At 42.5% G+C, this 26,087-nt stretch overlaps 1 protein-coding gene across 1 annotated transcript in view; it reads left to right on the top strand.

Annotated features, from left to right (window-relative positions):
• Positions 1 to 16,292, top strand: part of nmbr (neuromedin B receptor) — an 85,229-nt gene extending 68,937 nt beyond the window's left edge. Inside the window, exons 4-5 of the mRNA XM_086265236.1 lie at positions 2,399 to 2,637; positions 5,670 to 16,292. Coding sequence (XP_086121362.1) covers positions 2,399 to 2,637; positions 5,670 to 5,829 — 399 coding nt within the window. The 3' untranslated portion in view covers positions 5,830 to 16,292. The remainder of the gene's footprint in view (positions 1 to 2,398; positions 2,638 to 5,669) is intronic.
• Positions 16,293 to 26,087: the final 9,795 nt, after the last annotated feature.

The raw sequence follows: 26,087 nt of genomic DNA, 5'->3' as shown, positions 1-26,087 counted from the left end.
TAAATTCTAATTAGCCAATGCTGAGTTTTGCAAAAACACTCATTAGTGAGACAATCCATGCAGTAATGACTTTATCCTCCAAAGACTAAAAATCAAGCCAAACAAATGTGTGCAGGCAGGGATACACAAGAACTCTGAACATAGGTTGTATTATTGGAGAATTACATCATATAAATAAGCGTACAAGTTATACTGTGTGTGCGTGCGTGCGTGTGTGTGTGTGCGTGTGTGTATGTGAACAGATAGAGGGTTGGACGATTCAATGATTCAGTGACTGAAGACATTTGTCACAGCAAACCTAAAACAAAACATTAATACAATAAAATAAAGTAAATAAAAATAAATGTCCAGATAACTTTGTGAGAACCTGGAAAGAAATTAGAGGTTAAGACAGGTTTAAACCTTCAAAAGTTTACCATACTATAATTTATTTATATAGCACTATCACACTAAAAACAACACATGGTCAACCAAAGCTGTACAGCAGAAATATAAAGAGAACACGAACTACAATAAATAACTAAATAAATAACAATAAAATAACAATGTCAGTTACCCAGTGAGTCAAAAGCCAGTGAATAAAAAATTAGTTTTCAACCTGGATTTAAAAACCACCGCTGACGTAGATTGCCTAACTTGAAGAGGAAGATCATTCCAAAGCTTCGGGACCACAATAGAGAAGTTTCAGCTGTGATTTAGGGAGTGAGAGCAACAGCTGCTCGGCTGCCTGGAGTGAACGAGGGGGGACATAGGACTGTACCACATCGGACAAATATACAGGCGCCATTTAAGGATTTAAAAAACAGTAAAAGGATTTTAAAAGCGATCCTAAATTAAATTGGAAGCAAGTGTAAGGAGATCCGAAGTAATATGCTCAAATGTTCTTTTACCAGTTAAAAACCGTGCCGCAGCATTTTGCACCAGTTGTAGGTGTGACCAAGTCCCCTGGCCAACCCCTATTAAAGGGGAGTTGCAGTGATCCAAGCGTGAGGTTATAAAAGCAAAAGGTTTAAACAAAAACTTGAATAATGCAGGTGACTTACTTGGGAAACTGCCATTCTTGTTTAACTGTCACCTGGTTCCTGATTCTGAGTTTTTCTTTGCAAAGCAATTTCCATGTAAAATGTATAAAAGTTACAAATTTCAGGAAGAATAAATAAAATGCATGCCCGGGATGGACTCCAACACGCCCTTTCTAATACGTTTGCAGCAGTGCTCAGACATATGCCCCCAAAACCATTGAATGTTCTTAAAAGGGACGACCAACAAAGCATCGAGTATGTGTGGCTGTGGCCCTGCATACAGGCGGGAGTAGGCAGGAGTCACTTTAACAAAGAAAGTGATGAGCTTCTGCGTTAGGGACGTCCCCGGGGGCCAGGAGTGTCGAAAAAGGTCACTGTGCCCCCTCAGCTGAATTCTACTGACACACTATTACAGCTATAAGTAAAGGCTGTAATGGAAACAGTTAAACATTGAAAAGTTACTGGAGTAACAACATATCATAGTAGCTGAGTGTTTCTGCAGCAGTTACTGAGGAGGGCACTGCAGCTGATGGAGCTGTTGGAGCTGATGGGCCATCAAAGGCAGACTTTGGGAAGTTCCCTTCATTCCTAATGGAACCAAAAACAGATCATTAAACCACTGCTGGCTTTAAATCTTTAAAGACCTCACTTGAAAATTGCAAAACATCTGGAAATGTGTGGAGGACACTCTGCACTCAGAGTCTGTGACAAAGACACACACCCCATCTTTGTTTCATACCAACATGTCTGTCAAGTCAAGTCAAGTTTATTTATAGAGCACATTTAAAAACAACCAAGGCTGACCAAAGTGCTGTACAGTAAATACAGATAAAAATACAATAGAACACTGTGTCTGTAATGATCTGAAACAAGAAAGTGAGACAAATATAGAAAAGACTAAGAAGTCATGAAGGGAAAGTCCTTTATAAAGGACCATGTCTGTGTTTTTAAATGCACCTTTAAGGTTTTTGTATTCGTGGCATCTTAGTTTATAATCTGTGTTTATGGACGTTGTGGATGTGTGCAAGTGTAACATAGTGCACATAAGAGACAGCGTGAATGTCCCCTCCTGCTTTTGTTGAGCCATTTGCCCCCCTGTCAAAGTTTGTATCCCCTCCACATGCTCTCATTGTGACCCTGGCCAAACTATAAGAATCAGACAGTTCAACATGCAGACAGATCCTTTTCTTTTCCAAGTCACCTCCACAGCTCATGTTTCCTCTAATGAATCACAGAGAGGTCTGATCATGTGAGATCCAGTGAGTTCCATTTGAAGATGTAGTTTGGAAATCTTTCAGCTCTGTTTACTGAAAACTGTTTTGTGTTCAGTCCCTCCAGCTTGTGATGTCTCATCGCTTTAAATCCTTTTCTTCCAGATGGAGACGAGGAAGCGTCTGTCTAAGATCGTGCTGGTTTTTGTGGGCCTGTTCGCCCTGTGCTGGTTCCCAAACCACGTCCTCTACATGTACCGCTCCTTCCACTACCACCAGATGGATCTGTCGCTGGCCCACCTCGTCATCACTCTTCTAGCCCGGGTCCTCAGCTTCTCCTCGTCCTGCGTCAACCCGTTTGCGCTCTACCTGCTCAGTGAGAGTTTCCGCAGACACTTCAACAGGTCAGAGTTATTGAGGTGCTTTTACCTGAGACGGTTATGTTACCTAACCAGATCCCTGCACTGCCCCAGAGAATAGAGACAGATGACACTGTTCTCAAACATCTCACAAACAATAAGGTGGGCAAGTTCCCCCTTTAATATTTCCAAAGTGTGCACACTGGTGTGCTCCTGCAGAGTGTTATTCATAACTGCACTGCAGCATTTGGATTAGTAAAATGTTCAGCAGCACTTATTTGGATACACACAAAACTCCCAGAAAAGAAAAATAATAAAGAATAATAATAAAAATAAACATATGGAAAAAGCTACATTTGAATACATTTCCCTTGAATTAATTTTTTCAGTGTCTATAAAAGACTAACATCTCACTCTGCTCTCAGCTGCAGGTTCAGCTGCTCCCACTGAAGATGTCCGTCAGTCATTCAGAAATATGTCAGTAATTTTCCCAAACAGCCTGTCAGTGCTCTACATTTATTTAAAATTCACTGGTGCCAGAATTGTGTGTTATTCAGAGTTAAAGTTACAAATATCAGCTTCAAAAATCAAAATCATCAAGCAGAGGCAGATGCTTGATGTCAGCCAGCGAATGCAGGAGCTTCAGAGCTCGTCTCGGCTGTTCTGTGATATAAAACACGCTTAATTACGTGGTCATGTTTATTTTACGTCGACTACTGAAGAAGAAATTAGATTGAATGTATGAATGCTGCTGTTTGTCTTCACTATAGGTAGAAATGTTCACGGCATGCTGATTTACTGGACGCTGCTACAGCTAACTCTATTACTGCTCACATTAACTGCTGTCACCATAAAAAGGTGGAAAACAAGCAGAGGCTGAATGCTCCAGTGAGTCTTTACTACTTTACTGATTGCATCAATAAAATGTGAATGTAGCTGATTTACAGACGGTGGAAGGATACGGATGGAAATGTCTTTGCATGTCGAGGCCGCGCTTCGTCTGCGCTGCACGCCATTGGCAGCGTGTTTGTGTTGTTTTGTGCTCCGAGTGTTTACACCGCATGAAGCTGCAGTCACAGACTAATCAAAACTTTCTAGAGGACGAACATTTATACAAGACTGAGCATTCAGATAAAAACCACACAGCGAGTATTTCATTCTTCAGTCTGAATGGATTCTTATAACTTGCTGAAAAATAATCATAGCCTCGCCATTTTCTAAAACTCCTCCTGAGTACCCAATAAACCTCCTGAAACTCATCATGTTTCTGCCTCCGCACGATGGAAACCCAAATTTAAACTCTTCACCGTAACCATGGCACAGCCTTCCCAAAAAGCAGGAAACCGTGACCCGGGGACGGGCTTTTCTCTCATTCAGCTCAGATTTGCAGCAGGTCGTGACACCTCAGAAGCAGCAGAGACGCCGCAGGAAAAGTAAAATGTGCCTTTGGGATGCAATTATAGCTATTTGCCTGTTTTGAAGAATGTAACAGGTGAACAATTTAATTTGTCCATGTGTGATGATTTACTTCAAGTACAGAAATGTTTCTTCGCCTTTTGCACCCAGAGAGCCAATTAACATGTGTGCCTGTTTCTGAGGATTATGACTTTTGGAAGAAAAATATCTCCAGCACATGCATGCTTTTTAGTTTTTAATAGTTCTTTGGAAAGAGGCATTCATCTGTGGCTGACGTGATGCAGATTTTCCATATAGGCTGTAATCAGTGATTAATTATTGGCTAAAAAAATCAGCATAGAACTAAATTCTTCATCAGCTACTGTTGAATGAGAATCTCTACAAAAGAGAAGTAGAGGAAGTAAAACTGCAGACAACCAAACTGCAGAGCTATGACTTAAAGCAGGAACAGCCGACAGCAGTCCTGTGGTCCTTGGGTTTGATGTATTTAAGGAGATTTGAATTCTTAGTTTCCTGTGTGAGTTCTGTGAAGGTTCTTCTGTTACAGAAAAGTCAGAGTGCATTCCTGTTTTGATTACTCCTCATTATTATCCTAGAGCTTCTAGTTTTTGTGTTTTGCTTTATTTCTACTCGAGTGAAGAGTTTCTGTGTTTTCTGGTTTCTGCCTGGAGTTTATTGAGTTTAATGCCTTCACTGCATTTCTTTTATGTTGGTGGTTATCTTTTGGGTTGTTTCATCTCTGTCTTTGAATTGTTTTCTTTTGCTCCCCCATCAACCCTCTGTGCATACATAGTCCAGTCTTTACTCCCATGCTGAGTTTTTTGTTGTTGTTGTTGTTCTTTTGTACGTCTGACTCTAGATGCAGATCTACATTTGTGCTAAAGTCTGAAAGAAGAACTTAAACACAGTGAATGTTCTCACATGCTGCAGACAGATTAAATTACACTGTTGTATTTTTGACCACCAGTAGTGGTATCGAGCAGGCAGGATCGTGTGCGCACGGTTCCAGATATTTAGGCTGATGGCAGTGACACAACGACGACCAGCAATGAGTCAGGGAAAGGCAGAAGAGAGCTAGCAATCCTCTCCTCCACAGCAGGTTTAAATGTTAAAAATTTGTTGAAACATGGAAAAAGATAGATGTGCAACCATTGCTGTGAGTTCTTTTGCCAAGACAGTTACTGAGTAAAACTCTGTAGTCCCAGGGCTACAATCATCTTCTCTATCACAGAGCTAATAAGACCTTTCAGAGATAATAAAGCAAAAGCACAAAACTCTTTGTAGTGGAACAAAGAAGTGATAAGTTTGAAATGTCAGCTTATGAAAACAGAATTCAGTGACATGAGTCTAATAAATGGAAACCAGACCTGATTTCTTTTTGCCCTTTCAGCTACGAAACTACGATCCTGTAAAACTTTAACACGCTAATCTCACATGCTTTCAGCTTCAGCAGACACACTGCATGTTCCCCACAAACCTCTCCTCATCTGTGAAATGGTAAAAGGGCTGGTGTTTATATCGGGATACAGAGGCTTACTGACCACTCAGAGGTTTACGCCTCAACCCACATTCATGCAAACTCCTAACAATAAAAATATCTGGTAAACAGGAATCCCGCCACTAACATCTGCACTGAGTTTTGCTTTCTTCTTCCTCCTTAGTCAGCTGCGATGTGGTCGAGGTCCTCGCCCTGAGCGCCAAGCCAGCTATCTGCATAGCACCTCCCACATCCGCCTCACCTCCATCAAGAAGAACACGCCCACTGCTGCCCTCGCTCCGGCAGCCAATGGAAACCCCAACAGACAGGAAGTGGCTCTGTGAAGCAGGACGCTAAGAGTCTGACATTTTCAGCTTCACCTCCTCCCGAGTGTGAAATGTTGGACTATCGTAGGAGAGGTTTTCTGTTGCGGAGCAGCGATGGATGGTGGAGGGAAGGACAGCGGACACGAGTCTTGTACAAGTTGAATGGCTGCAACGGTCGCTCCTTTCCCATCAGAGTTATCGTCTACATCCTTACCTTGGCAACCAAACAGAAAGTGCCTCTTAGAAATACAAGATGGACAGTATAAAAACTAAGAACACTTTTTTCCAGGATGATTCTCCAGATTTATTAACAGTAACTGCATAAAAAATAAAGATGGATGGAATCAAATTTGTGAGAAAAGCCTCACAGACTTTAAAGCCGACAGCATGGCTGCAACGTTAGCATATCTGCAGCTATTGCTCGTTTTCTCTGTGCTTTGCTGCCGGGAGGCTCACCGTCAATGGACTCATCTAAAAAGCCATTTTTGTGTGTTGATTTCACTGAGTGGGCTCGTTTGTCTGCTGCACTCAGATAAAGGTTTCAGAACTCTCAGAGGAAAAATGTTCACATGTTATCCAAGGTCTCGGAGAATGCTCGGAGGCTACTCAGTGATGGGGTGTGGCCTGTCTTTATCCGAACTCTTCCTAAAACCACTTTGGAGATGAACGCACTTGAACCTGAATCTGTTTGGTAGCTCTTTGTTTTGTGGCTCTGTTGCTTGCTGTATCCACCAGGTTTTAACAGCTAACAGTCTTAAAACATTTTTTGTGAAAAGTGCTTCTCTGGTGCCAGCTTTAGTTTTTCTGGATGTCACATTACTGGAAGCAGCCTTAAACTCTTTAACTTGCTGTGTGTGTTGAACTCATAAGGACCTCTGATGAGAACAGGGTCTGGCAGGGCTGCTCTCGTTAGCCCTCTGGTCCTTGAACAATAACACAGGCGGTTTGAGTTGGAGGCCAGCGGGCATTTGTCCTCACCAAGGTCCTGCTTGTGTTTTCATGGAGCAAATCTCAAAGTGCTGCTGGGTGTTAGGAAAGTACCCAGTGTGGCCTATTTCTGCAGGCGGTAGCATCGCCAACCTGAGAAGCTCGAGCACAGAGTGTGATCCATAATCCTCTGCTGGAAAGCTGCGGGTCACTTTCTCTTGCTTCAAATTGAGTTGCTGGCCAAACTGAGGAAACATCTTGGGTCTGATTGAAAATGACTGACAGGCACATAGCTTAAGCTGCAGCTCTTGATTTACTCATGAGAAGAAAATGATCTTGTTGGAAGCGATGTGAGATCGCTGATTTACTTTAATGTATATTTGTACAGGAGAAATTCCCCTCACAGCCAACAAACAGCAGCTCTTGCTTTTCATTTTAAAATGAATGCTGCTGTTGCCATAGTTTTGGTGTTAAAAGGGGAACCTGAACCCGTCTGCTCACATCAGCAGAGTCTCTGTTTTACTCAGATTCCCTGATGTTTCTGTTTTTGAACTGCAGACTTTAATGTTGCTGTTGTTTGGCTGCCAATAAACTGCAGAGTCTTTTGAAAGGCAGCAAACTGTTCCTCCTGCTTTTCATGTCATCCGTCTCATTATCCTTCGAGCTTTAAGAGACTTTTGCTCTCCTGATAGGTTTGAAATGTCTTTTTCTGTGAGTGGTTTTACTTGCCGAGTGTAGTGGCACGATTCCAGGCTTTCATTTATATCGGCCTCCACAGCTCTGAGAGAAGCAGAAGAAAAAACAGATTTTTACTGAACTACCGACCCGACACACTTCAGCCCAATACTGGACTTTATTATTGGCTCAAATGTGATGCATACTTTGCAGTGCAATCTTAGATTGCAGATTTAAAGTGGATTATGATCACAGGTGACCTCCAGAGGTATTACAAATTTCACTGACATCAATATTTGGAGCTTTGGCTCACGAGAGTATTTGACAATGGAACCGGAGATGTAAGTGAAAAAAGGGAAAAGCAGATTGATTCCAATTTAAGAAGCTGTTAAAGCCACGTAGAAACAAGAGGGCTTTAAACGTGGATTCAGGGTGTTCTGGAACATTAATAAGAGCTAAATTATAGGAAGTGCTTTGCTTCCAAACATATATTATTTGGTGAATTAATTGTTAGCCTGCTTGTAGATAAATGCAAAGCATTGCCCTGCTGTGCACTTCATGAAGACTCCTCGGGTTATGAAGTAAGAGCGACTAGTTTGAACTCCCTTTTCCTTCCATAATTACTAACTAATTGCATCACAAATTTTTATGGACCTGTGAAATACAGAATTACACAGGCTTATGCTCTTGAGGACAGAGCTGTGACACTCATGCTCATTTTTGATCTCCTCAATGAATCCTGTTACCGACTGTTAACAATCAGGAGCAGCTCCTCACCCATCCACGGAACAAGATTACCATCATCACCCGACAATATCTTGCTCACCTGTAACTGAAGTCACCGCAGAATCAGATTTTGATAATAAGCCTTTCCTGGTGAATGCAAAACCTAACAGAGCTTTGTGCTTCTGCCTTAGCGTCAACAGCTGATGGAGTATCTGTGCCATATTTTCAAAGAGATGCTGTGACGTCCTGTTGACCGTGTTTTGGTGTCAGTTTTCTTCTCTTTTAAACTGAGTGTGTTTTCTTTGATGTTGTGCATGCTTCACCTTCCTGTGTTGGAAAGTCCTGTTCGAATGTCAGTCACAGAATAAATGCTTCTGCACAGGCACACACTCACACACCAATCTGCAGCATCATTGCCATATTTTAGTAGAAATAAATGTTTTTTAAAGGCTTATTTAAAGTGGAGAGAGGACAGGTTACAGGGCAGCCTGGCTGCTGGTCGACAATCAAATGTAAGAAGCTGAAATTACAGCGTGCAGGCAGCTGTCAACGGGCTATAAGGTTCACATCTGTTGAACCTTATAGTTTGACCATGGCTCAGTTTCACAGAATAACCTTCATCAGAACTTTTATGGATTCAATCAGGCCAGTGATAAACCAGGCATGGCTCGAAACCCTTAACTAGTGAAAATATAGTAGTCTGTGTATGTGTGTGTGTTTTACGTCACCATTAAAGGGCAACAGTGCAGATGGATACACACTTCAGTTGCATCTGCTTGAGTCTTTTGTCGGTTTAGTGGAATGAGCAGCATCTCTGAGCCGCTATCATGTTCATCCTGTCACTCTGTACGCTGTCATTGCCGCCAGGGGTAAAAATGACCGTTTTGTCTTTTAAGGAGGCTGGTGTGATGACAGTCATGCCAAAACATCTGGGCATGGAAGAAAGAGGAACATTTTAGTTTTTAGTGTAGCTCAAAACTTTTTAAAGAATTTCAATCTACAAAGAATTAGAAGAACGCTCGCAGAAGGCTACATACAGCAAGGCTTCTGTCTGTTTCTTAAAGTTTAAAAAAAGTGACTCATATCCATGTTAAAAATTAAGTTCCACTTTTTCTCTGAGCTTTGGAAAGCTTGTTTTTTCCCCCTGAAATCTAGCTGCAGATTGTCAGATCTGAGAACTAAAGGTTGATGATTGGTGTTCTTGCCTGAAAAGGGACTCAGATAGTCAAACCGCTTGTTGCAGCTCTAATTCCACGTCTCGGCTCATTAAACCAAATATTAATTGTCCAATCAGTTTATGTTCCAGTGCCAAGATCTCTCCACAATATGTGTTTTTTCTCAGATATAAAGAACCACTGAAAGGAATCGAGCAGTTAATCTGGGTTCATGTATCACGCCTGCTTTGTTGAATTGCTGACTGTGAGGAAAGCTGTCAGCCTGTTCTGTGCCTGCAAACTGCAGAGCACCTCAAACTTGACCTGAAAGGAGCATTTGAAGGAGTGTTTCCCAGCTAGCTGCCCACCCTGGGTTTCTGTTCAGAAACGTAATCTGTTGGACGAGCTTGTATATTTCTAACTTTATAAAAGGATCAGCTACACTCTGTCAGAGTTTCCACAAACTGAAACCAGAATTTGAGACTGATTGAATGTTATTAAAATGGACCAGGCCTTAACAACTATTTAATCGGATTATTTAAGCATTATTTAAGCACTGTGTGATAACAGCAGTTCCCCCACCACATCCAATCATAGCAATCTATCAAACTGTGTCCATGACAAAAGTAATGAGAAAGAGCTGTTCCGGTCCTGAAATCTGAAATCCTTCCTTCTCTGTTTCACCTTTTTGACTTTGCTCTGTTTGTCTCTGCAAGACTTCACTTTCTCTAATCATTCTTCTGTTTATAGGACGTCTGTCTGTCTCTTTAAAACTATCCAGTTTCTGACAGGAGACTACAGAAAAGGAAAGCAGTGGCTGTTTCTAGGTTCTCAGGTCATGATTTCTAGTGTCATCTTGAGACTTTTTGTTTATCTCTACCAAATACCCAAAGCTCTTTGAAAAAAACAAAGAAAAAAGTATGCTATCTGCTCAGACAGTAACTATGAATACCCGCACCAACCGACACCACCTGTGTGTGTGGATGCGTCTAAACATCAACTGTGTGGGGTTGCAGGGAAAGTAGGACCCAAATGCAGGACTCTCTGTAATGAACACAGTGCATTTATTTACAGTGAGGTAAATATTAACGCAATGATAGATCCCCGTGTGTCCCCGACTTCTATGCCGTGTCTTCTCCCAGTGTCCGTGCTCCGTGTTTCCCTCTCGTTGGGAAATCACAGACGCAGCCATTAGTACATTCACAACGGCAGCAAACTCACACTTACTGACTGTCTTGCTTAGAAACTAACGGGAATTCTTGCAACGATCCGGCATCGACGCAAGGTCAGCCACTCCCACAGACGAGGCTGATCCGCTGCATGTCCCGGTGGGACACACTCTCTAGACCTGTTTCCCAGGAAAACCAGGACATCGCCACACACACACACGTACACACACACACATGCACCCCCCCCCCCCAGTAAAAGGGATAACGAGGGACAACAGTGCAATACATAACCAAGGCAGGTCACCGTGTGAGGACTGCCGGCCCAAGACAACCCTCCTGCATATTTGTCACATTTACATGCTTCAAATCATCAAATAAATTCATATAGATAACCTGAGTAAATATAAAGTCATCCAAGCCTACCTGCCCTGTATAAAAAAGTAACTGGTAACGGGTATTTCACATCACTGTGGAGGAATTTTGGACCACTCTCTTTGTGGTGTAAGTCCAGACTTTGACTTGGCCACCCCAAAATCTTTGTTTATTGATCATTATCCTGCTGCATAACCTGACTGCTTGAGGAAATTCTCCTTCAGTATTTTCTGGTATGGAGCAGAATTCATGGTTCCATCAGTCACATCAAGTCATCCTGAAGCATCAGAGAAGCCATCACACTACCACCACAGTGTCTGACTCCTGCTGTGATGTTCTCTGTATGAAACGCTGTTAGTTTGATGTAGATGTAACGGGACTCAAACCTTTCAGAAATTTCAGCTTTTGTCTCGTCAGTCTACAGAATAAAAATCCCAGAAGTCTCGGGGATCATCCAGATGTTTGGTGGCAAATGTCTTTGTGATCTTTTTGGTCAGCAGTGGTTTTTCTCCCACGGAGGCCATTTTTGCCCCGTCTTTTTCTTACTGTTGAATCTGACCTTAATTGAGTCTGCAGGTCTTTAGATGTTGTTCTGGGTCTTCTGTGACCTCCTGGATGAGTTGTCCATGCGTTCTTGGAGTAATTTTGGTAGGCTGGTCTAAGGAGCCTGGAAAGATACCTCTTTAAGTCTTGGACCTCTTTAAGTTTCTTGAGGACGTTTCATCTCTCATCCGAGAAGCTGCTTCAGTTCTGAAGAAGGGGCCAGATGTAATTTTGGCACTCTGGTCACTCCTAGGAAGGTTCAGCACTGTTCTCTGAATTCACCATTTGTGGATAAAGTCTTTGTACACCTTTCCAGACTGATAGATGCTATTGACTTTGTTTATCAGATGTCTCTTTAGATCGTAACATGATGTGGTGCTTTCTGAGATCTTCTAGCCGGCTTCACTTTGTCAGACAGGTTCTGTTTTAGTTGATTTCTTGATTCAGTGGGTCTGACAGTGTCAGGGTTGCTGGGTCGTTGACCCAGTATTTTCAGTTCACGTTCACTGTTTATCTACTGCCTGTTCCACTTCCTGTTTTATTGTGTTAGCCTTGGTCTGTGTGCATTATGTTCAGTCCTCTTCCCATATATCATTAGTTCATTAGGTTCAGCTGTTCACTCACCTGTCTCCAATCGTTGTCATTGTTAATCATGTATTTAAGCCCTCTCTTCCCTTCAGCCCTTGTCGTGTCATTGATGTTATGTTGTCGTTCCTGTTAGCGCTCAGTTATTCAGCCAGCCACTCAGTCTTTCAGTCAGCTAGTCAGTTCTGCTGTTCCTGCTTTGTTCATTCACCCGGTCCAATAAATCCTCATCATTTCTTCACTGTGAGTTCTGCATTTGGGTCATCTCTTCCACGCTTCCACACACAACCCCTGACAGACAGAAATCAGGCCTGGGTGTGGTTGGTGAAACTGAACTGCAGGATATATCATCATCTGAAAGGTGATACATATGCAAAAACTAAGAAATCAGAAAGGGGGTACATACTTTTTCCCAGCACTGTAGGCTGATCATGTGGTTTAGACTTAAATATGGCAGAAATCGAGCATGAATGTGAGACGGCAGTTTGCCCAGGTGTACTCTGTCATTATATTATTATTTTGTATGTTAATAGTAACTGTCTTTAAAAGATGAAAATAGCAGCAGAAATGGTTTGTTGAAGCATCAACATGAGGATTTTTTAAGCCACTTTGAATCGGTGATTTGAAATGGGCCTGAATCACTGTTGGACCAGTATGAAGTGGAGGAAGTCCAGTTTTCAGCTTCGTTTTTCTCCTCAGTTTGCTAAAAAAATACGATAAACATCTGCAAAGGATCATTCTGGTCAATGCAACAGAAACACGATGATGCTGTGGGCAACTTGGGTTAACTTGGGTGTATTGATGTTTATTTCAGCTAATGAGTAATGATCTGTAGCAGGAAAACGCCAAGGATGAATGATATGATTAAAGCGTCACTGAGAATTCTATTTTTTTCAACATGTACTTCATGGATAAAAACACTGGGCCACCTAGACGTTACCATGGAAACCCACTATGAAGCACCCAGCTCACAGTTTCTGTGCTGATGTTAATGCTGAAGTGATACCACTTCCAGCTGATCATGGAATATCTTACAGGGACAGAAATCCAGTTAAGCTGACTTGTTGTACTAGTGGCATCCTGTTACAGCACCACACTTGACAATTTGTCTACATTAAAACTAAGAAACAAAATGACTTGTGCGCATCATAGTACTCAAGTTTTTAGTCTTTAAAGAAAAGGAGAACTTGGATGTCGCTCAGTCTGCAGGGAGCAGGAGCTGTGCAGCCTGGGTGGAATTAACATGGATGAAGGGGTGAGTCGCCCTCCATCCCATCATGCTTCACTATACTAACTTAAAGCAGTAAAAACTGCTTTGCTTATTTCTTTCATTTTTGGTCACACTTGAGATCACATTGTGGATGAGGCTGCTCAGGCCATCAAATATATGGCCTGAATGTAATTGAAAACTCATGCGGTGCTGAATGCATATTCACATTATCTCTCATAGGAGAGAGCTGGAAACAAGGTGCTGCATGCTCGTATATTACCTCCGTGCAGCTGATAATGAGATGATTTTAAAACAGTTCTGACAGAGAATATCTGGGTGAGAACATTTAGGTCCAAGAAATCTCCCTCTTCATCATTTCATTTATTTAACAAGCACTGTGTTCATCGATCCAGAGGAAAGTAGCAGTGCATGAGCCACAGTTTGCCCTATAGGCAAATTTTAATCTTCTGTCCTCAGCCACATCTCCAAATGGTTATCTAAAACACAATAAAAAGGTCATAAACACTGCACAGAGTACAGATAATGCAGACTGACTCATACCGTAGCTAACTAAAGCTGTAATACAACCTTAGATACAAAATAATGCAGCAGAGATCATTAAATAACACACAAAACAAACAAGAAGGCAAAAGATGATGTTGGCGGCTGTCTGTGTGCCTTTAATTCAGTTTAATTCAATACATTCAATCCAGCGCCAAATCACAACAACACTCACCTCAAGGCCCTTTAAATTGTAAGGTAGACCCCACAATAATACATTTTTTATTATAAGTTGCATGACTTAAAATGTTTTTAAACTACGATGTGTGTGATATCTTCATCTTATAAATTTATAGAAAGTGATTTTATTATTTTTTATTTATTTATGATCATTATTCTATCTATTTATTTACACGTGGAATTAGAATCCTTGAAGAGCAAACATGACGAAGTAAAGAATGACTTTAGCCTGATGATGACATGCTGTTATTTTATGGGTTATATATTTCTGAGTAATATGCATATAGATATACATCATTGAAGCTTCTTTGTGAGCTGAAAAAAATGTCTAGCCGAAAGGTGGTTGAGTGTGGCCAGTTGGGTTCCCAGCTGCAGAGTAAAGACATTGATGAGTGGGGAAAGAAGATGATTATATGTAATCAAGTTGAGCAATTAGACAGAGAGAAACACGCCCATTATTAGACCAGTTTCATAAAGCTGCAGATACCGTTCAAATTTCAGAGATGGGGGCGGTTTTCTTTGTTTCCAAAGCCTTATCTTCACCCCTCTGTGCCAAACAGCTCCATTATTGTCTTTTAAAAACACACCAGTGAGTCTCTGTTGCTCCCACTGACACGTTCTTAATTACTAGCAGTACCTTGAATATTAGCTTTCACTGCAGTGTTTTCACAGTGACCGATCCTGCTGCTACAAATGCTCACAGGAGCAGCAAAATAATGAAGTCACCGCCTCTCAAAAGGCCAACAAAATGAATGTTTCCTCCCGAGTGTTTGTTAGAGATTACAGTGACTTGCTGTTCTAGACAAATTCTGACCACGCTGTAAAAAATTTAATTTACATTTCACAATCAAAGAAAGTACGATCGTGGACCTTTCTCTTTTCACTGAACTGTTGTATAAATCAAAATAAAATATAGTAGAAGGTGCTAGGTTTGAATGCACCAGCTGGTTGGGTTCTTGCTGTGTGGAGGTTTCATGTTCACCCCTCTGTGGGTCTCTGTGGGTTCTTCCCACAGTCCAAAGACATGCATGTTAGTGTCAAGAAAAATGTTCCTCTTTTTTAACCAAATCATCAGTAGTAGATTGCTGCAGTTTCCTGTAGTTTGCATGAAAGATGCCAACCAGTCAGAATCTTCCATCCAAACCATGGGTGACACTAGCACTCTGTTTGCAAGCAAAGCAACTGCAAAGAGGTTCATAGTGCAACAGCAGCAGCACCGAGCATCCTCCAGCAACTGCTCGGCAACCAGTGAGGGAAAAACTAAAACCAGTGTAGTTTTGACACTGAGAACTTAGCCATTAATTTCACAGCGAGTGCCAGCAACAGCTTGGGAATAAATGTTTTTTCCTGACTGGTGCTCAGTAACCGGCCCCCTGCTTGTGTGGTGGCGGAACAGACATAACTAATAAAAACTGAAGCAAAGAATCCCTGAAAATACAACAAGACTAAAACCACAAAGTTTCATCTGTTCTGACTGGTTCCAGGAATAAAACTAGTTGAAATTTAGTTTTTAACATGAGACTGTACTGTGTTAACAATATGTACAGACAGTAACTACAGCAGTATTACACACTGCAATTTAACCAGTCGATCAAATTTATCCGGTATGGAGGGTATTATTATTACTCATCATTAATTTTCAGTGTTGGAAAATGAGAGGGGATTTTAAATCAATTAGGCCCTGTGGGGGCTGTCTCTAATATATACGGGGAAGCCTTTGTGGAATGAAACTGGGGCCAAAATTCCTTGAACAAATAAGACAAAAAACAGGACCGCCGGGCCTGTTAACCTGCTCGTCCAATCAGAGCCACATAGGAAGAATTAGTAACCAGTGGTTGTCGGTAAAATTTGCTTTATATTGCCGTTTGTGTCAAAGTGGTGCGAGGGGAGATAAGGACACGGTTCATGTTGGTCTAAGGGGACGAGCACACAATTATAATATTAAAGACTTTAATTAGTTGGGTTCAAAGGATCACAGGTTCTGTTCTCCTTCCAAGAAAAAATAGAAGAGTAGCTCAAAAAGAGAAGGTGACCTATGTAAACGTGTCAATGTGAGATTTATGTGACTAAAAGAAAATTAAAGCAAAAAGAAATGGTGGCGCATCACTGATGAAACCTGAATGATGAAAGCTTTCTGTATTGTGCCTGAAATGGAAAGAAGACAGTTATGTGCTCAGCTGTCATTTAAAACAAATGAACTGTGTGAAATTTTCTGTGTAAAGATGTTTAATTATCAGAGTTCTAGTTTAATAATGTTAAATTTGTGTTTTCCTGTTTCAGCTTTCTGTATTTTTGTGTTTTGATGCTTTGCAGATGTTACCTTTCTGAATGTGCTGCCATCGCATTGATGCACGTTGTAATGTAACCCTAATAAAGTACAGTCACAGGTTTCCAGCTTTGTGTGTGTGTATGAAAGAGCTGTAGCTCGTTGCATTGAAAACATTATGGATTTTTATGTTTTTAACCAAATGGTTGCTTGATGTTAGCACATGAAAAGCTCAGTGCTAACATCAAGCACAAAGACACAGTTTGTATCCAATTGATCAGTACCAAACTGCAGGAAACACCAGTGTGTGTGTCCATTTGTCAGGTGAGTTTCTTCACTACGAGCTAGCGTCTGTCAGGGCTGACTCGGGCGGTAGTTCTAAACAGACCCAAACACAGAACCAACAAGGACAAAAGTTTTAACAGCCTTTGTTTTACACAAAGAATGAGGTGGCAGCTGTAAGGGAACGGAGGAGGGGGGAAGCTTTCGAAGTCCAGGAGAGTTTGTAGGATTAAGCCAGACTCACACTGCACTTGTAGTGTTTCAACTTTGTCTTTAGCCCAAACTTATCACACATTTTTTTCTGCTCCTTTCACCTACAGGTTTAGTTTCAACTACCAGGTTCAGACTGTGTGGGTTAAAATATGTCTCCTCACAGCAGTTATCCTTCATGTTGGCGCATGGTGAGTTGGTAAAGACAGGCTGAAACCTGGAACATCAAGCTAGTGGCTTTAACAGAAGTGTAGTTTTTGACTATTGTCCTGTACTGTGGAGCTTATCTGGTTGTGAAGTGATGACTTGATGAACCCTGCTTCCTACTCTACTTTTATTAAGGCTGTTGTGTTTTTAACATGTTTTAATGCTTTTAATCTTGTTCTATTTAATCTGAACAAGCCCCTAAAAAAGTCAGTGACCACTGTCGGCCTCTCTTGGTTTTTATTACCACTATTTATCAGTGTAATGTTTTAAAGCTCAGTTTTTAAAACCTTACGGTGTAACTACAGCCCAGTCCATGCAGCAGTATTTTAATGACTAACCTCATATTGTGGATGGATTATCTCAGTTGTTCTCCTGACTGAAATTTGGTCCGTTTATCCTGCCATGCAATTGCATTTGTCCGTAACCATCGGGAATCCTCACGTTAACTTTTATGGAGTGGAAAAAAGCAGGTGTTCATCCTCCATCGCATTATGCTAACCATTGCTGTGTAGCTAGCCACCACATAGCACATCATTATTGTAATGTTTGCATGCCTCAAACATTAATGATGACACCTTCAGTATTTCTCAGTTCCATTCTTTAATTCTCAGGCTTGCAGCGGCAACACAGTCTGTAGCGCTAACTTGTTCATCTACCGTTTTTTTGTTGTCTCCTCTTTTATATCATCCTTCCGCCTTACATTCGACCTTTCAAAATAAAATTTCTGTAAACATCACAATCACCTTTTTTTTTTTTAACAAACTTGGGTACTCAGCGAGGTGAATTATTAATCTGAACCTATGACAACGACACCTAATAAAATTACTGAACGTTCTTATTACTTGAGTTTCTCCACACCTAAACATCAATTAAACAGCACTGCATCTGTGCAGATCTCTGACTAAACACTATCACTAGAACAACAAACATGTTACACGCAGTGTAACCTTTAACTGGTCACTCAGATATTCAAGTCTTAGATCTGATGTAATCAGACAGATGCATAGGTACGCATCTGTTTGATCTGACTGGGTATCTGGGCTTGTCTGTTAAGGTGGGGTTGACATGCCGTCCAGGTGGGGCATCTTCAAGTCCATGTCGGATTTTCTTGAAGAATGAGGCATTCCTGATAATTGAGTGTCCATCCCTTGTAGCTGTAACTTCAGAGCCCTTAACCTTGGTCACTTTGTAGGGTTTTGCATTGTAAGGTGTGGATAATTTGTTGTTCTTGGGTTGGCGATGCAGCACTGTGTCACCCAGTCTTAGTGAGTGTGGTCTGGCACGACGGGTTGCATCTGCGATCTCCTTCATCTTGATCTTTGCACTATCATCCTTTGCTCTCACTTTAGCATCTGAACACTTCCGCGGAGTGGTGTTAATGAAAGGGAGCTTAGTGTATAGCTGGCGTTGAAACAGTATTTCAGCTGGTGAGCTCGCTGTTGCGCTATGAAGTGTAGATCTGTACTCACGAAGAAAGATGTTTAGGTGCTGTTTCCATGGTGTGCCCTGTGTTTCGGCAACTCTCAGTGCTTTGCCTAGGGTTCTCATAAATCTCTCAGCAATGGCATTCGCCTGAGGCCAACAAGGTGTGATTTTGCGATGATGAAATCCTAGGTAGCCTGCAAACTGAGAAAGCCTCACTGTTAAAAGGAGGACCATTGTCAGTTTTTACTGTCCTTGGGATTCCAAACATGGAGAACACTTTGTCAATGACTGGGATAACAGAAGATGCTGATGTTGAGCGTACACTTTCAACGACTGGATAGCGAGAATACTCGTCTGTGTTAATGAGCAGGTATTCCCCCGTAGGGAGTGGTCCATAAAAATCTGCACTGACACTGTGCCAGGGTGTTTCGGGTAATGGTGACATCTGCAGAGGGTCAGTGTGTGTGACAGGTGTGCTAGCTTGGCATGGCAGACACTTTTGAACTGCAGATTCTGCTTTCTGATCGATCTCTGGGAACCATACTTTGGTACGTAGTAGCGCTTTGGTCTTGACGATACCCTGGTGCCCTTCATGTGCCAGTTGTATTGCTCTTTCTTGTAGGACAGTTGGAATAACTATCCTCATGCCTCTGAGTATGAAGTCAGATGAGTCAGCTACTGTTAGTTCACTTTGAACATGTTTGAATCATTTCAAAATGTCAGCATGCTGGGATTTATCTGTTAGATGCCACATGTTGTTCCTGATGTGACCGATGACTTCCTGCAGAACCTGGTCTTTCAGAGTCTCTGTTTTTATCTCGTGAAGTGTCATGGCTTTTGGGGTGGAGTGATAAGAGAAGAAATTGACATACTCTCCTGCAACCTTACATGCACGAGCACTTTCATTCTGCTGGGATAGAAGTAGGACATCGTCGTGTCGCTTGTGAGACTGACCTTGAGTGCCTGCAACGCAGTTTCTTGGTTTTGACCCCATGTCCAAGGGGTGGCCTTGTGTGTGAGCCTGCGCAGTGGCTCAGAGATTGATGAGAAGTCCCTGATGAACCTCGAGCAGTAATTGGCCATGCCAAGGAGACTTTTGATGTCAGCAGGGGTTTTTTTGGGTTGGGAGCGTGTTGAACTGCTGCAACCTTTTTAGGATCTGCTGAAATGCCAGCTGCAGAGAAGATGAAACCAAAAAACTCAAGTTTTGTTTTATTAAATTCACACTTCTCTCGATTCAGAGTAAGGTTTCAAAGCTCAAAATATTGAAACCTCCTCCTTTAATGACAAAGAAGGAACACCTAACTGTTTTGTCTTGTTTTTCCACCCTGCACCTGAATGCACCACACACAGGGAGAGATGTAGATGAGTGGTATGGGTAAATATTGATGTCTGTAGTAGACATGGATCGATTCGATATTACGAATCGGTATCGGTCCGATACTGACGTAAATTACTGGATCGGATATCGGAGAGAAAAAAAAAAAGTAATCCGATCCATTAAATATCAAAAAAGCACCTCACAGAACTTGCGACATGGCGTAACTCGGATCATAACCGTAGCACGTGGCAGCAGTATGCCTCACGTGATAGAGCCGCTGTGTGTATTTCTAGCCTCGCTACCAATCCGGCATTTCATCTCCGAGGAAGTTATCCCAGAGAGAAGTAAAGAAAATGTGTAAGTTCATCTCTTAATGTTTGTAAAGCATTCACGTGTTAAGCTTTACAACCGATATATGGAGCGACTGCCTCTTCTCTCTCTCTCTCCCACTTCGCGCCAGAAAGAGGAAACCAGCGGCTGAACAACAGCAGCACGTTTAAGCTTGATCAGCTGTTGTTAGAATTTATTTAATATTACTTTCTACTCGAGGATCTTTTTCTACGTAGCTGACGCTGGTAACTGTGCAGGGGCGGATCTAGCAAAGTTTAGCCAGGGGGGCCGATAGGGCATTAACAGGGAAAAGGGGGCACAAAGACATACTTTTCTTTCTTATTCTCATTTAAAATGTCTAGCTTTTAATAAATAATTATCCGAATCTTACACCCAACGTTTTAATCTGATGTAAAATGTATAGAAGTCCATTACTGTATATAGTAACTATTAAGTCTAATATACCCTAGTAAGCTATACTACTTTTTCCTTTGGGAAGGTACCATCTGTGAATTCTGCAATTCTGTTGAAGGGAGATGTTGAATCTATTTAATTATTCTTGAAAAATAATTTATTTCTGTGCATTTTTTTTTCACACTGCATCAAATTAAAGTTGATTACGTCGATTAAGCATCATGAGGTGGAGGGTGGTTCCCTATTTTTTTTTTTTTTTTTTGCTGGGAGTTTTAGAGCCTTATTAGTTAGGTTGCTTACTCTTTAAAATACCAGAATAGGGAGGATGGAGTAGGTTTAAGTTTATTAGATTGATCAGGATTGCTGAACTATGAAATATTTTGGGTGCAGTGCATTTTGTTGCATGCAGGTATAACAGAATAGATTTAGTGGTTTTTTTTTTAACTTGAGTATGAACTTATACAAAAAGCAGCAAGATATTAAACAAAAATCAGTTTTATTGATTAAAAAACACTATATTGGATTCATATCGGTATCGGCAGATATCCAAATTTATGATATCGGTATCGGTATCAGACATGAAAAAGTGGTATCGTGCCATCTCTAGTCTGTAGAAGTTAACGTAGGACGTGGTGTCAGTTTGTTGTAGGTAGCTTCAGTTAAGTAGTTAGCAGTGGCCCCAGAATCGATTAGCACCGGTATCTGGGTGCCCATTACTCTGACTTCAGTATGTGGGAGTTTAGGATGTTGAGCTGTGTCCACCACATATACATAAGCGTCATCACTGCTGGATGTGTGCCCTGTCTCCACATGTGCAGCGTTATCTGTTACCTGATGAACAGTTTGCGGTGGCAGATTTTTCTTATACTTCTTTCCACAATGTGTCTCTTTTTTCTTTGAGCGACATTGCTTTGCAAAATGATTGAATTTGCCACAAGAATTACAGATTTGGTCTTTGGCTGGGCATCCTTGCTCATGAGGATATCTCAAAATTTCTGTAAACATCACAATTATGTACCAGCTAGCCCAACTTCAGTAACCCTACAAACATCACTGCTGTTTAGTTTTCTGTCTTCATTTATGTCAGAAGTGATAGCAGAGCTGTACGTTTTAATTTTTCAGAAATCCCTCAGTCAGAACGTGGTATATCATCTTTAGATGGAAACCAGCGAGCTAACTGCTAACTTTGAACTCCGCCAAACTTAATAAACTCTGTTTTCATAGATGCCTGTGTAACCTGGACGTGTGTCCCTCTATCTATAAAGAGATGATCTATACTGCTCGCCCAAGTGCAATGTCTACAATATCCGAATCTAGGTTTGGGAAGGAGATTGGCGGTAGCAACTCTGTAAGAGCAATGAGACTTCCAACCCACATAACACGCACGACCACAGGTTTATGAAACAAAGTTTGCTTTATATATTTCCTTTTGGATCAGTTCCCTTTGCTCATCCTCAATGTAGGGATACCTTCAAATGCAGTAACCATCTCAAATGCATCACAAAAATAATTGAAACAATCAAAATAGATGTAAGACAAGAAACACAATATTTCAACACCCCAAAGAAAAGGAAAAAGAAAAGAAAATAGCACGTGAGTGTCCAGTTCCTTATGGTGTCAGTTTATTCAGTTACCCACTGTCCTGGGTTAAGAACTGAAAACGACCTGAATCTCAGGCGGAGAAAAAGTAGCAAAGAAAATGATAAGGTATCTCTCAGGTGGGCTTCCTTTTGTTTTTTTCCCTACCGCCCTCCTGGTACGGCAGGCATCAACGTGTCGGCGTCCTGACACAGAGAAGGCCTCCACAGCAGCAACAGTGTCTTAGACCCACGATACCAGCTCCTCACTTGGCACCCATGGAACTGTACCTCAAAAAAAAAACCAGTCAGAATAGTTCAAAAAAGTTCGAAGAAATACTCCGGCTCCTTTCAGGTAGGTACCCGTCTGTGGTTCACCGCTAACGACAGCTCTCTCACAAATGTTAATTAAACCTCTTTCCTCTCTTTCAACTGGAAAAAACCGTGCTCCGCGGCAGCATGGAGTTTTTCCTTGCCGTCCTTTTTCCTCTACACCACACCTTCACGCGCACGGAGCTGCAGATGGTGCCTTCAGGGCAAGCCCGGAAATTAAACTATCAGACAAGGACTACGATGCATTCAAAGAACCCTGTACTTCTGATTGCTGTAAATCTTACCAGGGTTACATTCTCCCCCTCTAGACTGCATGAGTCCCAGCATGCATACCTGCCCCTACCGGTACAGACACATGTGAAATAGCAGCCCCTAAAGCCTGAAAGAATGAACTAATGGCCAAGGTTAAAGGCTCCCCCAGCTCATCGTAGGTGAGTTTCCGAGGCGGACGTCTCTCCCTAGTAGAACGCCGGACACTTGCGTTCTCGGACTCTTGACTCTCAGATACTACATTGTCAGTGTCTGCAACTACAGGGTCTGTGGTGATGAGATCTGTGTTCTCTTCATCAGGTGAGATTTGTGTCACATCAGGTTCAGGAATATCAATGACAATATGGTCCGGAGTCCTACAGTGTGAAGTAGGATGTGTAACTGAACCACTATTCTCAGAGCTAACATAAGGAGTTCCTGGTTGAAGCTCGTGAGTAGGTCTTCCAGGTAAGTGTGCGGAACTTTGGGGCACAAAAGAAGGGGTGTCTGGGTTTAATACCCTGGAAACTGGCTGAGGCTCATTGAAGCCTCCTTCCCTCTGCAGGAAAGGACCCTTCGTGATGATTTCTGGCATCCATGTATTAGGATACAGTTCATCTTCATCACTGTACGACTCGTCCTCCTGACAATCAGTGTCCCCTTGCACGCCTTTTGTTGTTTTGCCCCTCAGTCTCATTTTCCTCGATGCGTCAGTGGAAGAACTTTGCTCTCTGATCTCAGTTACAGGTAGGAACCCGCACGGCAAAAGAAGGTCTCTATGCAACGTACGGTGTGGCCCCTCCCCTGTCTCAGGTTTGACTACATAAACAGGACTGTCGCTAATCCGTCTGACAACAACATGGATTTTCTGTTCCCACCGATCTGCCAGTTTGTGTTTCCCCCTGATATTCACGTTTCTCACTAAGACCCTATCCCCTTCTAAGAGTTCAGCTGCCCTGACCTCCCTGTCAAACCTAGCCTTGTTCTTCTCTCCCATCTTCTTGGCATTTTTAGCAGCTAATGAGTAGCTCTCCTGTAGGCGTTGGCGAAGGCCCTTGACATACTCTGAGTGGGTCTTGTGACTTGCCATATCAGGTTGGATTCCCAGGACAAGATCAATCGGCAGTCTGGGCTGCCTACCAAACATTAGTTCGTAAGGCGAATAGCCTGTTGTACTGTTTCTCGTGCAATTGTATGCGTGGACCAGAGGTTTGACAAAATCTCTCCAATGATATTTGTCTCTTTCTTCCAGGGTCCCTAGCATACCAAGGAGGGTCCGGTTAAATCGTTCCACTGGGTTTCCCCGGGGATGGTACGGGGTGGTACGAACTTTGTCTGCTCCAATCAGTGTGCAGAGTTCTCTGATCGTCTTAGACTCAAAGTCCCTGCCCTGGTCGCTGAGCAGACGACTGGGGAACCCGTAGTGAACAATAAAGTTCTCCCATAAAGCCTTCGCAACAGTTCTGGCTTTCTGATCCCTAGTCGGCACCGCCACAGCAAATTTTGTAAAGTGGTCGGTGATGACTAAAATGTTTCTCGTGTCTCTATCATCCGGCTCAAGGGATAGATAATCCATACAAAGAAGTTCAAGTGGATAAGTAGCAGAAATGTTTTCCAAAGGCGCGGCCCTCTGAGGCACAGCCTTCCGCCTGAAACAGCGTTCGCACTTTTTGCACTTCTCCTCGATGTCTCTGGCCATTCTCGGCCAGTAGAACCTGGCACGAGCAAGCTGAAGTGCACGCTCAGAACCGAGATGGCCAACATCATCATGCACTCCTTGCAGTGCCCTCTCTCTGAACTGTTCGGGTAAGACCAACTGATACACCAGTTCGCCTCGCTCAGACCACTTCCTGTACAGGACACCATCCCTGAGTTCAAGTTTTTTCCACTCCCTAAAAAGAAGTTTGACATCGGGATGTTCAAGGTTTGTCTCTCTGAAACTGGGTTTTACAGCTCTCCTCACAAAGGTGATGACACGTGAGAGAGACGGATCATTATTTTGAGCATTACACCAGTCAGAGTTAGCCATGGATGGTAAAGTGTCCTCACCGAAAACATCAGGCACTACAGAAGGGTCGACAACAAGAGACTCCGCAATGACAGGCTGCTCTGAATGAGGGTGACGTTCATCTTTAACCATCACAAGATGACGTTGACATAATGCAGAGAACACCTCATGATCCATGTCATCTCCTGCTTCCATGAACCGTTTTTTCATGTCCTCTATTCTCTCTCTTTCTTTAGTGAAAGCTTCATCCTCAAGAGGCGGACCTTGAGGCCGCCGGGATAACCCATCTGCATCGCGGTTGGCCTGCCCTGCTCTGTACTTGATGGTAAACTGGTAAGTAGAAAGAGCGGCTAACCAGCGATGACCAGCAGCATCTAACTTCGCAGATGTCAAGACGTATGTGAGGGGGTTGTTGTCGGTAAGCACAGTGAAACTTGACCCATAAAGGAAATCACTGAACTTTTCACAAACGGCCCACTTTAAGGCCAAGAATTCGAGTTTGTGCGTAGGGTAGTTTCTCTCGCTCTTGGAAAGACCTCGACTGGCATACGCAACAACTCTGAGCTTCCCCTCCTGCTCTTGATAGAGCGCTGCCCCCAATCCATCGCGACAAGCGTCAGTATGTACAACATATGGTAGTTGTGGATTCGCAAAAGCAAGGATGGGCGCAGACGTCAGTTTCTTGATCAGGGTTCTGAATGCACTCTCACACTCCGAAGTCCACTCCTCACCGAGCGGTGCATTAGGGCTCACAAGAGTCGTGAAGCGTTCCCTCTTGTACACTTTGCCCCTTTTCTTTGGTGGATAGTAGCCTGCTGTCAGGCTATTAAGAGGTTTGGCTATCTGGGAATATCCTTCGACAAACCGCCGATAATACCCAGCGAAGCCTAAGAAACATTTAAGCTCTTTCCTATTTGAAGGACGAGGCCAGTCTCTCAAGGCGGATATCTTGTCAGGGTCAGTATGAACTCCTCGTGCATCCACGACATGACCAAGATACTTTACCGACGTCTTAAAGAAGTGACATTTCTCCGGAGAAAGCTTTAGACCGAAATCTTTAAGACGGTTCAGCACCTTCATGAGTCGTGCTTCATGTTCTTCCAATGTGTCTGAAAAGACAATCAAGTCGTCCAGAAACACCAATACCTCATTGAGATGCAAGTCACCGACACACCTTTCCATAAGGCGCTGAAAAGTGCTTGGTGCGTTCGTGACACCCTGAGGCATGCGATTGAATTCAAAGAAGCCGAGGGGACACGTGAAAGCGGTTTTAGGCTTGTCTTCTTCGGCCATCTCAACCTGGTAATAACCAGATTTAAGGTCCATGACGGAGAACCATTTAGCACCGCTAAGGGCAGCAAAGGTCTCCTCAATGTTCGGAAGAGCGTATGCATCTCTGATGGTTCGAGCATTTAGCTTCCTGTAGTCGATGCATAACCTGATAGAACCATTCTTTTTCCGGACCAAGACCACTGGGGATGCAAAAGGGCTCTGTGACTCTTTAATGATTCCTGCATCAAGCAGTTCTTTAAGATGCTCCTTGACTGCCTCC

This window comes from Aulonocara sp. 'chitande type north' Nkhata Bay, linkage group LG15, assembly GCF_057382095.1.
Source record: "Aulonocara sp. 'chitande type north' Nkhata Bay isolate Kocher_YH1m ecotype deep benthic linkage group LG15, A_spYH_male_GT1.1, whole genome shotgun sequence".
Taxonomy (NCBI): Eukaryota; Metazoa; Chordata; class Actinopteri; order Cichliformes; family Cichlidae; genus Aulonocara; species Aulonocara sp. 'chitande type north' Nkhata Bay.
The sequence above is the reverse complement of the archived record's forward strand: the minus strand, read 5'-3'. Positions and strand labels throughout refer to the sequence as shown.